Source organism: Opisthorchis viverrini (genome assembly GCF_000715545.1).
Source record: "Opisthorchis viverrini unplaced genomic scaffold opera_v5_39, whole genome shotgun sequence".
Classification (NCBI taxonomy): domain Eukaryota; kingdom Metazoa; phylum Platyhelminthes; class Trematoda; order Opisthorchiida; family Opisthorchiidae; genus Opisthorchis; species Opisthorchis viverrini.
This window is the reverse complement of record NW_008751696.1, coordinates 1900276-1915322: the sequence shown is the minus strand read 5'-3', so window position 1 is coordinate 1915322 and position 15047 is coordinate 1900276. Positions and strand designations below refer to the sequence as shown.

Genomic DNA, 15047 nt, shown 5'->3' with positions numbered 1-15047 from the left:
ATCTCCCTTGCCCGTATGAATGGTAAGCTATGTTCACTTCTTCGCGGATTGCTGGAGTTGCAGTTGCTGTCACCTGAACTGAATGGGTATGTCTGAGGAACGAATCACGCGTAGGTCGTTGGTTATTGGACAAAAGCGATTTTCCGAGCAGTAACAAGCTTTCCCAAATGCTACGACGCAGTTCTCCGTGTAACAGTACTATCCGATACATGTATTTATACGACGTCGCGGGTGCCTGAATACCACCAATCCCACCACAACTCTCAGCCGTTTGCTATTTGCTTCTGGATTCAGTCACTAGACAAAATTTCTACGGTACCATCAAGAGCTAAATGTGGGCTAATAGGCACGCTGGAAATGTTGCTCGGGTGCGCAGCTTAACTGTTGGTCTGTTCGCCAAGCTTGGTAGTTGGATCACAAACAATTCATCATCAATCGAGATAAACATCGTCAGTGCGGGGATGAGTAGGTATGCGGGCTTGCCAATGAAGTGCACACATGATGCACGAGGTACACTGCGGTTATGTCTAAATCTGCCATGTTCGCAGCAGCATTTAAAGGCTATACGCACGTGGTACGACTAAATTAGTTATGATCTGATCTGATCCATACGTTAGACGAGAAGGGGTTACCGTAAGCGGTTATGGGAATAGGTTAGACCAACATATGTTTTACTGAGAGCCAAGGACAAAAGAGCCTAAGATGCGAGCTAAAGGTCAACTTGGATGTCCTGCAAGGGGCCAATATCGGACATTCCTAGATGCGTTGCCTCAAGACATTTCTGAATAGATTAGCAGCAGCAAAATTGATTTGATCATGAGCGCAGCACAAGTTCCGACATATGGAAAGATGCGCACTCACACACATGTTAGATCTTGTGAGGTAGCGGTCTACATCGCCAGCGGCAGCTCCATCTGCTGATGCAGCCGATAGGACTGGCCAGACAGCATGCGGTGAAAAAAGTCGGTGAATGCATATGTTGTCAACATGTGACGACCACGGTGAGGCGGCACAGTACACAATCATGGTAACCGAATGAAAATCCATATTGTTGACGTAATGGTGGTTCGGGGAGAACGATAGGGAAAACGGAACTGGTGATCTATTACCATCGATCGTATCATAATTTGATTGAATATTATTCAGCGAGAAAAGATAACGCATAGAATTGGGAAAAAACGCAAATCGAGTGCGCACACACACGTACAAAAATCGTCCAGGATAAAATGAGCAATCCTACCTGCCTCCTCTGGGTGAATGCTTGGACGTTTGGAACGACAGGGTCTTTGACAGCATATAGGGAAGCGAGAGTGAAAGGGACAAAAAGCAACCCAAGACATTAGCAACATGTAATTTGACGAATTACATTCAAGCTTTATATGCAACAGTAGTGAACAGGGTTATATTGACAGAGCTATAGTTGCATCGTTTGCGCAACGGACACACCCACCAGATCAGTAACTGGGAACGTCCCTAGCGTCATGCACGGGTAAGGACAAAGGTCGTTTAATCAGCCAATGTTGCCCAACTTAAAAAGTCGGGTTGAAAGAACAGATGAATTTATTCAAGTTTCACCGTAAAACGAGAAGAGAAAGTCTTCAAACATAAAGTGGAACAGGCCCAACCAGTAATGCACAAGTCTACGCCTGCGAGTCTGCAGCCATCACATCCTTTTCACGACCTTGAGATTTCATGGTAGAGTGGAATAACCCAGTTGAAAACCACTGAACTTGGATGTAGGGCATTAACATGCACCTAAAGCACTAGAATGACACGGTGGTCTTGTAGGATCTTCGAACTCTGTTAGGATTGGATAGCGTTTTCATGGTTGTGAAACTCGCTTCGAATGCCGCCAGATCTCTCGAGTATTTGTTGGCTGTACGTTCCCCAGGCCCTTTTTGAATAAACCTACGGCAGGTGAGGGATTTTGTGATAGTTGTACTCGTAGATGGCTAGTGATCTGCCAGGATACCGGTGAGCAGAAATGATTTATGAAGGTAACGTTGAAGGTCGCTGCGTGTTACAAGAAGATAGAGGTTTCTATTCTTCTGTTCAGTGAATCTACCCAAAGTGCATATGTATCCTGACTCAATACTTAAGATGTTCTGGATCTTTGCGTTGTCTAACCAGCTGATTCAATGTGAGTTTCTCTCACGGCCTCATACTGCTTGACGACTGATATGGATCCAGTGACTGAAGGATGAGCGATGCTATATCTTGTCTCTCATCACAGTGCTGATCAGTGGCTCACGAAAGCTTGGGTATTCAAACTACTGACTGGGTTCGAGGCTCCCCGGAGTTTCGTGAGATGCGTACTGCTGACGATTCCCAACAATCATGAAACAGCTCCAGTGCTCCTCGACTTTTCAGCATAGAGTCACTTCACCTAAAGACCGAAATCTTCATTAAAAATGCCAAAATCTCCAAGCACTACCAACACGCGATGTTATTATTAGGTACAAGTCTTGCTCGGAGGCCGCCGAAAAGCATGCTTTGTTTCAGCACAATTTTTGTAATCCAATTGAGTAAACCTCACAAATTCCGAAGAACGTCTAGACGTAACACACTACTTATAAGGTTGCTGAAAACGATGCCACACACCTGTTTATGGAGGCTATACTAGACGACTGCAGATTAATTAGACTCGACAATCCCTACCCCATTGTTTACTCAAGGGTATTAATTTTACGCTGTTAGGCTAATGTGTAATTGCAATTTAAAATTTTATCGACAAACCGACGGAGTTTTTAAGGGCTCTCCGTTTTACGCTCTAACGGGCGATGTTTTCATGTGTGAGCTTGAATTCGATCAATTAAATAACGTGATTTTGAGCACACACTTTTACTGATGATATTTTTTATCTGTGTGAAATCATTCAAAAGTTGCTACCCTCACGGAAACCTTCAAGCAAGCCTGTTCACTCCTGAAACGTAGAATGGATATTTCGCTTTGCTTCTGAGATGTCGATCTAACCAGGTTACCAACGTCTTTTTCGGGAGATCTGTATACAAAAAGCACATATGGACTTCAGCCGACAGCTAACAAACAAAATTACGCGAAGGCCACTTCGGACATACTTTTGAGTTATTAGATACTGTTCAAAAACCATATAAGCACAGACAGAAGAGGAGGGATTTCCCCATTCAAACTTGCACTGACGATGTCACCTCGAGTGTTGATGAAACGTTTGCAATCCAACTGCCAAACTCGGTGAACAGACCAACAATCGCGAAAAGTATTGACACAGCTCCTTAAAGAAGGGAGCTGGACAGACGTGCTCTGATAACCTATTAGAAGCTGAAGTGAAGCACACCGCTAGCATGCTGAGAGCTAACTGCTATCCAGACAGATTTATAACAAACCATCATCAAGAAACTAAGGCGTACTAAATCGACTGTAACGAGTTTTGTGAAGAATCCGTCCCTTTAAGTCTACCCGCTAGAGGCAACCCATTGGTAGATACAGTCCATGGTCGTATGTCCCATCATCTCGAAGGAATTTGTCGGTAGCGACACGAAGACTATGGTTTATCAGAAAACCACTGTTCATTTTCAGACTCAAGGGAAGAGGCCGGTCCACACCCAAGGTACGATTGTGTAATCTCTTTCTCACCTTTCCTAGACCAGCCAGGTTGGGCTCACGACACTTGGAGAAGGGTCAGGAAAATATCCATGCCAGAAAAACACTGCATCCATTATCACAGACAAAAGTTCGATCGCGTCACATGTCAAGTGGAAAGAAGGATTGAACATCGAACCTCACATGAGTTTTTGTGACAGGGGGCGGGGTCAGCCCTAGGGAATTTAGACGGCTTAAATCAGTAATTTCTGGGTATACCAAAGGCCAACAACTTCGGGCCACGGGTACGCAGTTGAATCTTGAGGTGGGTCAACCGTATGGTCTGTCTAACAGATGTGTTGCGCCATCGATGACCAGCGGTCACGTGTCTATTGACCACATAATGAACCCAAGAAATTTACTTCAAGTCACCTGAAAATTATCCCCTAGGTTGCCAATATAGATCCAAGGGCGTTTGTTGGCCACAATAGAACACACACAATATGGCTACGCGACTCGGCACTTAGCAGATCACTGGCCGGCGGGTCCGTGTTTCGAACTCAATCTCTGTCTCAACTTCTTTCGTCCAGGCTTGGGTAACCTGACAGCATCTCAGGCCTCGTGCTTTCCTCCCGTGGCATTGCAGCTAAAAACACCGGATAGGTGTTAGAAGACCCTAGAATCATCCTCGGCTCAACTAGACGAGGTCTAATTTTTTTATTCGCGTTTACTTCACTCACCGACTTAACACTAACCGCCGGTGCCATTGTTTTAACCACTGGATATGTGTTCACCTGAGGGCAAGAATCCGAAGATACTAGCGTTAGTCTTTTTGTGTTCTTGATCAAAAGTCACTGCATTGACAGACAGTTGCCTAGCCCAAGTACGAACCGTTGAAACCCAACCACATATAACACGGCATGCAAATAGAGAGACACTGTAATTTACTACCAGTCAGTGTTCAAGCCTGGACTAGGCTTCAAACGAATGCTCGAAGGTATTTCCATGCCTTTTGAAACACAGGTGGCTTGAGGAATTGGATCTTCATAAAATCGAGGGTTAGAATCGTCATTCTGATCTAGTAAAACAATTCACCTCCGTAAGAACTACGTACCCAAAGAGACAATCCAATATATCTCAAAAAGTGCATGTGGACACCGTTTGCATTACCTTCGTTACCGGACATCGTACGTTCGTACACAGACCCTAAACTTACAATCCTCAGAGGAAGAGGAGTTTCAGGTCTGACTTGCTGTCGAAGGAAGTATGCTGAGAAAAAGTGGAGAAAAGAGGAATCAAATGGTGTGGCACAAAGAAGAATTGAGAAATATTCCAAAATTGGAACGCGTAAACTAGTTAAGTGAATTATCTGAGAAGAAAACTAGGCGTACTGAACATGTTCACAGTGCGACACCGAAGTGACTTTCCCCTAGGACTTTGAATCTTGTATCTTATCAGGTATGAGTGTTAAACATCATAAACTTACTGTCTTTCCCAGAAAATTTGGACTCTATCGACTATGCGAATTTCACTCGAAACCAATGCTTGCCCGGAGTGAAAAAGCAGTTACAGCGTGGAATTTTGTTGTAGTAGTAGTATAAACTCCACATAAGGACTTTACTCGAATGCACCAGAATACTTCTTATCAAGATATTGCTTGAATCAGATACACTTGATGTTCTGTTTCAAAGTGGCGAAATTATTCCGTCCGCATTTCGAGGCATCCACGGACTTATCCAACTCCTCAGTGTTGAGTACGGTTCACGCGGGTGGACTAGCTCTGCCGCTTGGTTATGCCTTCTGTTGGAGGCGCTGGGGTCCCTAGGACTCGTGAATTCAGTTCGACTGTTCGACAGATGTGGGTTACATCGAGAAACGTGTAAATGTGAGCGAATCATCTGAACCGGCTGATGGGTCACACAAAGCCCAAGTGGGGTACAAACGCACGATCTCAATGAAATCGACCAGCACTGGTGGGCTGTATCAGCGCCTTCAATGCGACATGCCGTCCACTCACCACACAACCTAGTCTGATCAGGGTGATTAGATGTGAAACACCCATCCATCGACGCCTATGGTACAGAGCCTCAAAAAGCAATCTTTCTAAAATACAAAACAATTTATTTTCATAAAGGAAACTACTCATAAGGTCACTGAAAACTGTTCGATAGCCCACCCTATGATTAGTTTCTTTTGTAAAATATACTGCGCTAGCTCGAATATCTTACAAAGTGAAACAGGAGGCGGCACGTGTAGTTAATAAATGGCATAAACGAGAGATTTAGTTGAGTCTCGCGTGAAACCTAGTTGATTTGCAAATGAGTGTATTTATCCAGATAAAGCAATTTAGTTCATTCTACTCATTTTATCAAGGTAAAGGAAATACCTACGTCACGGCTGTTATTGTTTCTTTTTCTGTCTTCAGTCGCGGGTGTGCAACAAGAAGGATCATGCAGCGAGACAAAAAATAACACTTGTAGGGCGGACACTTATTGACTGTGTACAATCATCCCCTCAGGTCTGAATGAAAACCTTGTGCGCACAGTGCTGGTTGATACGCGGTACTTAGTATGGCCTCGGGACTAGGAGGTAATGTGCTGGTGCAAATTAACATCAGCCCTGAATCGCGTTCGGCCGGCTGCACGACTGTGCCTAGTGCACACAAATAGAGGATTCTGTTACAAAAGTGAGCGAATAGAGATTTTATCCGATATTTCTTCTTCCCGTGTAGTTTGTTAGTTCACTTGAAGTTACAGTGATACACTGGCACGGCTTCTGAACACATCTCGAAATGGCTGATGCAATTATTGACGCAACGGAATTGCAAGGATCAAACAAAAAGCCATCGGTTACGAAACATTTACTTGACTCTGACCATTGCGGCGACCATATCAAATTGCCTCCGAGTCTTGTTGCGCAACCCGAACTGCAAAATGCTCATGACTTCGAGTTATGGCATATCAACCAGCACTATGGGTGGCGGAGAGATGGCTCAAGTGGTTAAAGAGCAAATCTACTGATCGGAAGGTCCGTGACTGGAACCCGACCTCTGCCTCTCGACTTCTCCTGTCTAGGCTTGGGCAACCTGACAATATCCCAGCCCCCGTGCTCCCTTTAGGTGGCATGGCAGCTAGGCACCGAAAGGGTGATCATCTTTGTCTTTTTAACCAGCACTATGTGCACAGAATGTGTTACCCTGGCGTCTATCATGTGCCCAATTTTACAAAGTCTTGCAAGTGACGTTTCCATAAGATCTGCTTACTTTACGTCCGCGAAGGAAGACAGTGTAAGAAACAAAGCTCCTGAAATAAGCACAAGGGAGTTCTGTAACATTACAAAGTGTGAGGCCAACAACTTTAGGAGTATGCGATAGGAAATACAGCGGTGGTTCACATTTCTAACGAGTCCGACAAAGAAACTGTTTGAGCTACCACGGTTACCGGCAGGTGGTTTCCACAAGCATTCTCACATTAATAACCACATAATCTAGTTAAAAATGTTACAGAAAACGAAACAGCTAATTGTCCCATGCAGGTGACTGCTTTGGTGAGCCGTAATTTGAACAACCGTGTCGGTTGACGTCAAAATTCTGAGGCGACTGATTTCCAGGCTAGCTAGCTGTTTATTGCGACCAGTCAGACAGGGGAACGAAAATGGGTTTAGGTCTGAGCGGAATGTTCACTCACTTGGTAATCAATACTGAGAGGCTCGTTGTGTGCGATTTCCGCTCGATGAGTGTCATGTACCGATTGGCTGTTATATCTACCCCTAGATTCAGCCGCCTACTGGAACGTCGGAATTCAGTACACGGATATTCGTTCGTTCTCTATCCCGGAGCTGCGGTGCGGAGCCATGTCATGGTACAACTTGTCAGCAGAACTCCGAAACCGGTAGCTCTCCTATTCCCCCGTTCCTTCATATATATGGACGTTCTTTGTGGTGTTAATTGCTTTGAGACGGTCCGACTTAGTTGCAGGCTTTTGTGGAGGTCACATCTCAACACGGGATGAGAGCAGTTCGACGGCATTCAGCGCGCATCATGCTATGAAAGTTACGTGATGTCTAGTCTGTCACTTCACGATCCTACACCCATAGCATACCCAGTACACGTTTTTTGAAGAGTTGGATGCCGGTTAGACTGGAGCTTTACGAATGGGCACCACAAGGTGGTCAAAAACGCCACTCTACGTTTTTCTTAATTTCAAGGAATAACGCTAGACTTTTTACATAGTTTGGTAGATAATAAATTGACTACTGTTAATTGCATGAGTCATGGCCAGATGTTCAGTAAAGAAGGCGAACACAGCGGTAACGCCGAAAACTGATATCACTACGGGACTTCGGGCGCGTGCACGTTCCCCATAGCACCTACCAGCGAAAGCAGGCAGACTGGCCGACCCAACCAAATAACAGGTCGTGTAGGGATTCAACAGCCAATCAGAAGTCTCATTGCCCGAAGAATCTGGATGGGTCTGTTTGAGCAAATCCCCAGNGATTCAACAGCAATCAGAAGTCTCATTGCCCGAAGAATCTGGATAGGTCTGTTTGAGCAAATCCCCAGGACTGGGAAGCAGTCGAATTGCCTGTTGAATTGAAACCGGGAAGGGCGAGCGTATAGGAGGCAGAGATGAAACCGAAAGAAGATCAAGAACTTGAGTCTGAGTGAAAACAGCCCTGTAACCAAAGATACCTATGGTTGTCTGCTCTAAAAACCATGAACTCAAAAATCAGCTTGATCGCGCTAGTATGAACATCACAAGGTCAAATGGTGAATCACGTAGCTTAGAGTTAAGAGTTAATTCATCCAAATTAAGACGAAAAACATGCTGATATCTGTCAGCCATTCAACACACGTCGATGAATCTTCAGTAGACCATACGCTGTTGAGGCAACAGACCAGACAAACACACGAAGCTACGAGGTACGGGATGGGCTTTGGAAAAAAACTTCTTTCCTGGCTATCTGGGTGTTATACTGAAACCAGCATTCGGAGATCGCAACAGCCGCATAAGATTCAGATACGTACGAGGTAAAATTTGTGAGGGTAATTCTTGAACAAGTACGCATACCACCCAGAGTTGCACAATCAGAAGTGGGAATAAAAAACACAGAATAATTCACTTAGCTATGATGTGCAGTGCTGTCCAGAGGACAGATATGGGATAATGGATTCATGTGGAAAAAATAACTCCCTAAGTGGTTCGAAAAGACGCACCGAAAGACGATATCCAGATGATGACAGCCTACACAAGATCCATCTCTGATAAGAATGGATGCATTCCCCTCCCCTGCTGGAAACATCGTTCAAACTAGTGACTTAATATGGTAACAGGTGGGCTAACACCTGCGTCCAACAAAGGTAACGAGAGCTATACAAAAAATGGTCGGACGAACAAATTTTAAAGGTAGTATAAGTGAAGGTCAACGTCTAAAATACGAATAAGTACTCCAGTCCGAACGAAAATCTACCCGGTTTGGAAAATTGTGAGGTGTGTGAAATATGGGGGGCTTCATGATATAAATGAGGCACGACAATGGATTTTAAGGTACACTGTACCTGATCGATAACAGATGACCCACATCCCTCCACAGCTGGTCCACGGGCAAAGTCAGACAGATGTATTGGGTAGCTTGGAACCACTGGATAAGATCCTGGATCCAGCCAGCGATCACGAATCGAGTTCAAATGGGATGTATCCAGATGGGCTAAATGACCAGTGAGATAGGTTCCGAGGGATCTGAGATAAACGATATGAGTGACCGATGAAGATTAGTTAACGATCCACGAGGAAGGTACAATTTTGTGACAAGTTTGAAAAAAAGGTACAAGTACCCTAGCCATTGTAATGAACAGTAGGCATCTATAAAATATTCACGTCACACGGGCCAAAGAGTACTGATACTAAAGGAAAACACTAGAAAGTAAAGCACATCATCCAAAGGGCAATTGGTCTTCAACAACGTTGGCATAACCACTTTTATACAACTGGAAGGGCGCTAGGGAATGGAGGCTCCAAGTGTGCTGAAGCCCAATCCACGTGCGGCGAATACAACATACTACAGATGAAAGGAGGAAGGCCTTCGCCACGGAGTTGTTTATCAGAAAACACCAACTAAACAGTCGCAAACTATTGAACAGGGAAGCGAAACTCTCATATGCATCTTGTTTACACAAACTTAATATCCATCTTCTCCTTGAACGCGTCTTCCTGAACTTTCCTGGATATTCACTGACTGTTAATCAAATGCAAGCAAATGCTACATAGTGGCTCCAGAAATTCCGTAATCAATCTCACTTTTAAGGAGACGCGAAGCGGATTTACGAAAAATACTACTTACATGCCTCATCAGTAGTATCCACCGCTACACAGGTACTTTCTTACGCGATTTACAGCCTTCTGTTTCGTGCGAGGTGATTGAATAGTGAGGGACTTCTCCACCACCTCGAGGTGGGATGTAGAAGTTTGTGTTGTGGACCGCAGAAGATGACAGGATAGTAATTTTGCTGAGAAAAAACATATTGCATGCTATCAAGTGTGCCTGAACTTTGTTCCCATGTCATGGACTATTCACCTTTAGTAGGTTTTCATACGACTGGGCCAAAAGGACTCTGAAAGATTGGCGGTCCTCTGAAATGTGAAGTTCATGACCTAACAAGGGTAATTTACGGATGCCTCTTCCCTAGTGATGAGGTTTTTTCCCCATTAAGCATACGTCGCCATTGCTAGTCGGATGGGTTCACCAAACCGGGAAAGGCTTCAGAGGTACCGACGGTCTGTCCGTAAAGGCCACATCTATTATTCACAAAGCTGTATGGATCACACTGTTGCAGCGCACGGTTTGACCTTGACCGGGCTCATACAGCAGTCTTCAAGAACGGATTGTTCAGAAGAGGGGTTACTATCATGCGACATTCACGACAGCACTCTATGTCAGCCACAACCTGCGTATGATCTACAACGAAGGTTCTAGAAAGGCCAAGAAGCCCTACACTCAGAGGTTGTTTCAGTCGGAGGTCATCGTGAGGTTTAATATTTTTGTGCCATCAAAGTATAACAAATGGGACATTTCAACAAGATTTTCTTCATGTACTACTCATAAGTTTGCTGAAAATCCATCGACAGCCCACGACCGGTTCCACCCTTCTTGGGACTCATCAGGTAGGTGCAGTCCCCGAGTTTCAGCCAACCTTATTTTCTACTTGAAACCAAATTGCACGAAATTAGCGAATATACACTTATTTGCAAACCAATTTTATTTTGCGAGAGACTCACCTGGAACCCAGCTGATCAACTTGTTTCCGTTACAGGTGATTCAAGATTTTCTTCAATTAATTCCTCTCTAGCTACCACAGCTGAGATTCTTTACCTAGTAAACGAAATGGTCAGAATAATGTCAAACGTACAGCCGCAAAAATATAACTCACTGGCAAAGAACACAACAACAGAGAGTAACTCACGTGACGTGCAAATCATTCTTCACATCGGACCAGGACGTAGTCCTGCCAACAGTCCTCGGTTTGAATGTTCGAACTAGTTTCGGTTCTGATCCTGTGGGCTGAATGGACAATCAGAACCGGTTTTCAAGCAAAGCCAACCCTGGTGCTACTAGCCAGAATGAATGTTGTTAGAAAGGTCGTCCAGCGAGGGAAACAGTTCGTCAGAGCCTAGCGTGGTTGTAAAGAAACATTCTCGAGCATCACTTAAGCAGTTCTTTGAATCAATAATCACTAATCAAGTTCTGAAGAGCCAAGAAATATTGCATAGCTTTCCATCCTCGTTGAGGAAGTTCACTAATATGCAAGCTTTCGAAAAGAAAATAAACAGCAGTGTGATTAACTTGATCCTAGACAAAACTGAGCAGCATTTATTCGTCACCGGCGCAGACAACATCGCGTGATGCCACCGATGTACACGAGCACGAAGTAATATGCTTAGAAAGGGAAACACAACATTTACATTAACCTTCCACCTGAGACGTCGTTACTAGATCACTCAGTCAACACGTGACCACGTGATGTGAATTCGTGATTGGAGGATGGGGGCGCTTTATCCTGTCTAAGTGCAAGTGAATCACGCAGCTGTCCGGCCGCTCGTGGCCGAACGTTTGAAAGCCCAAACTAATACCGGGGAGTCACGGGTCCCTGGGGTTTCGTGAGATACGTAGCGCTGTTGATTCTCAATAAGGATGGAACAGCTGTAGAACTTTTCAACACAGCCTGGTTTCACATGCAGGATGAAATCTATTTAAAATGTCAAAATCTCCTCACATCACCACCAACATAAAATTAAAAAAAGTAGTTTCAACCGGTTTTGGCTGCGCTGGTATTGTTACATTCGGTTCGCGGGCGAAACTTGACGCGATACTTTGAGTGAATTTGGCTAATGACCAGTCGAGTTTCCCGGTAACACTAAATTAATTTGCATATGTGTGTATGAATTAAAACACGTGTTACTTTGACTCGTAGTCATATCCCTGACCAAATGAACGGAAGGTAGGTGAGTCAAACTTTGACGTAATACATTTGTTGTTAGTGCCTTGCCTAAGTAGCAGATATCAAAAAATCCGACATGTGCAAACCTGCAGGTGCCCATGACTCACGGATAATAAGGATGAAGTGAACGAAGACAAGAAGATTGGATCGGCGACTCGCAACAAGTGAACTGCAACATACACATCAAAGAACAAGATAACATCCACTGTTATTCGGTTATTGTTCTCAAGCCACCAACTCGTACCATGCATGCGCAAAAACCTACACGGACGTCCGTAGACGCTCGTAAAACTACTTGTCCGTTTTGGGAAAGGTTCTCCGAAGTGGGCCCAATCCCATAAAGAGTGAGTCCCCAACAGCACTTTTCGTTGTTTACGGTTGAGTGTGAAATTCTCTGGAAAACAGGTCCGGTCCTACTTGCCCTGTGGTAGGACGAAAGTCATCCTACGGGCCACCCCTAGCCTGCCTCACATTATTGAACGCTTAACGGGATAGTTGTTACGCAGCAGGGTGCTCAACCGTGGTTTCTAGCATAGTCCAGAGTCCAATAAAGCACTACCCAAGGCGACGGGTGTGTGTGTGTGGGGGGGGGGATGACAAGCATAACTGCGCACAATGCCAGCGCACTTTCAACTTCTGGAGGAAATCCAACACCAAATGAAGATCTAGCATAGCTGTTAATTACGTGACATACTCATTTGTTTCCCTATTCCTTAGGCTAATTCATTACCCTTCCGGTGACTGCTCAAGTTTCAAGACTGAACTATTTTATTTTATACAAAATCGACTCTATATCAACCGTTTTTCTATAGTCAATTTGTTCACATTCATTTCTGGGTTTGTTGTTGAAAATCTGCCCCACTTTGAAATGAGCAACATTTTTCCCTTTTAATTTGTCAGATAGCGCACCGTCCTTCGTGTGCCATCCCGTGTTACTAACTCGCCAAGGTTCAATCTTGCCGCAAGTCTTTGATTCTCCTCGCGATTTGCTGTTAATTTTCTATAGAACTGAGGTCTACCTATCTATACTGTCCGCTCAGGTCCAATTCAGTTTATTGTTCACTGCCCAACTGCGACTACTGAACACACGCAGGTTTCACCGTAATTATTAGTTACCGTCCGTCGGTGAATTAGACTACACGTTACCTGTCAGGACACCTAGGTCGTGCGTTAAGGCTAATTACCCAATTACTCGCTTTGAGATCACGGCCTTAGCACAGGATAGTACAATAGCTTTTCGACGGTAGACAATTTCAGCGTCAAATTGATTGGAGAACAGACACCAGAAGTAATGCAAGTCCAACGGTGTTAATGGGGTACAGTATCAGGTCACCTTGGAGGGTAAAGTTGTGCAGATGGCTGTCTAACAACGGCTGTAGTTCCTTTTATGCCAGAGAAATGAACTGACTCCAGTTAGCTGACTGCTGTTTTGGTGGAACTGTTGATCCTTTGCAAGATTCGAAATATTCAAACTACATTATTTCACGCTACTGATAAGTAGTCAGCTTCCTCCGTGGTGTCCACCATACCACTGTCTCCGTTCCATTAGCCTGTCCAACAGATTTCGATTGACGGTTTATTGCACGGACAGGTCAAAGTCTGATTCTCTCATTCGTTACTATCTGCCTTGTCACTGTTCACGCTTGCCTCCGCAGCGGAAGACTAATCAGACCTGGAGATGTACTAGGACCGACGGTGTGGGGGGTCGGTCTGTATAACATTTGTTCAAGAACCACGTGACCGAGGTCGCTCCACTTTTGACCTGCGAGTGATAGGAGTAACTGAATCGTGAGCAATACACAAGAAACACCTTAACACACTGATGTTTCGACTAAGGCAATTTCGCTGGCCCGAATATCGATTTATCCTACCAATCTGGGATCTCAGTCTCAGACATGCCTACCATCAAGCCGCGTCCCAACAATAGCATCGTACGCACTGTCTACTCCAGTCGCATTCGGGTCAAGAATCCGGAGGTGCGAATGCAGTGTTGAATACATAACACACACTGAAATAGTTTGGAGGAAATAGAGTGGATTTACTACATGAAACGGACCACTTGGGTTGACGCTTTTCAATGAACAAATGGCTAGGATTTAAAAACCACTGATATACCGAGGTAGTGTTAACTATGATGTAGTGTCACATATGTTACTAGTGGTTGAAGGAAAATCGTGAAAGGCACTTGCGTGTGCTGAGTAACGTAAGACTGTTAGGTCACAAGCTTGTGGGGTAAGGTTGGATCAGACAGATGACAAACCGACACTGTTGGACGCGCTGACGCAGACCTCATGTAAATGGGATTATGAATTCGGCACTAATTGCTGTGAAGGTGAATCCTAGTGTTCCATTTCCTTTTTTCCCACCGTTTTCTTGTGGTCTTTTACACAGATGCACCAGTAAACCCAGCCTAGCAGTTTGCTTCGTTTGATATTCGATTAGGCTTGACCTCCTTTGCAAATCGAGTGTAGTAGAATAAAACTTGGACAGTTGTCCTCTGCGATCATCAACATCATCATTTTTCTTGTGTTTACACAGATGCACCAGTAAACCCAGCCTAGCAGTTTGCTTGGTTTGATACTCGATTAGGCTTGACCTCCTTTGCTAATTAATCGTAGTAGAATAAAAATTGGACAGTTGTCCTCTGAGATCATCAACATCATCATCAGCAGCAGCAACATCATCATCATCATCAATGACAGCAACATCAGTGTTGGCACTGGTGCTTCACTGCCGTACAACCATAAGGTTTGTCTAGTTATATATATATATGTATATATATACATATATATATAATTGTATTAAAAGTCCTACAGAGAAGAGAAGAGAAAAAGAGTGGGGGAGGGAGGGGACCTAGTGCTGGCTTATGTCAAGCATACTGAGGTGCCTGCACCTCCAACCGCTCAATCAGACAATCTGGAAAGAAACTGACAGCACGAACGCCACTGACATCGATTAGCCGCCATTTCTTGCAACGTCTCCAGCCAAGCACAGA

At 44.5% G+C, this 15047-nt stretch overlaps 1 protein-coding gene across 1 annotated transcript in view; it reads right to left on the bottom strand.

Moving 5' to 3' along the window:
* Positions 1-15047, bottom strand: part of T265_03001 (hypothetical protein) — a gene marked incomplete at both ends in the record, with an annotated part of 68457 nt that overhangs the window by 8399 nt on the left and 45011 nt on the right. The window contains 5 exons of the mRNA XM_009167380.1: positions 3118-3297; positions 4673-4827; positions 7931-8030; positions 9116-9296; positions 11018-11115. Coding sequence (XP_009165644.1) covers positions 3118-3297; positions 4673-4827; positions 7931-8030; positions 9116-9296; positions 11018-11115 — 714 coding nt within the window. The remainder of the gene's footprint in view (positions 1-3117; positions 3298-4672; positions 4828-7930; positions 8031-9115; positions 9297-11017; positions 11116-15047) is intronic.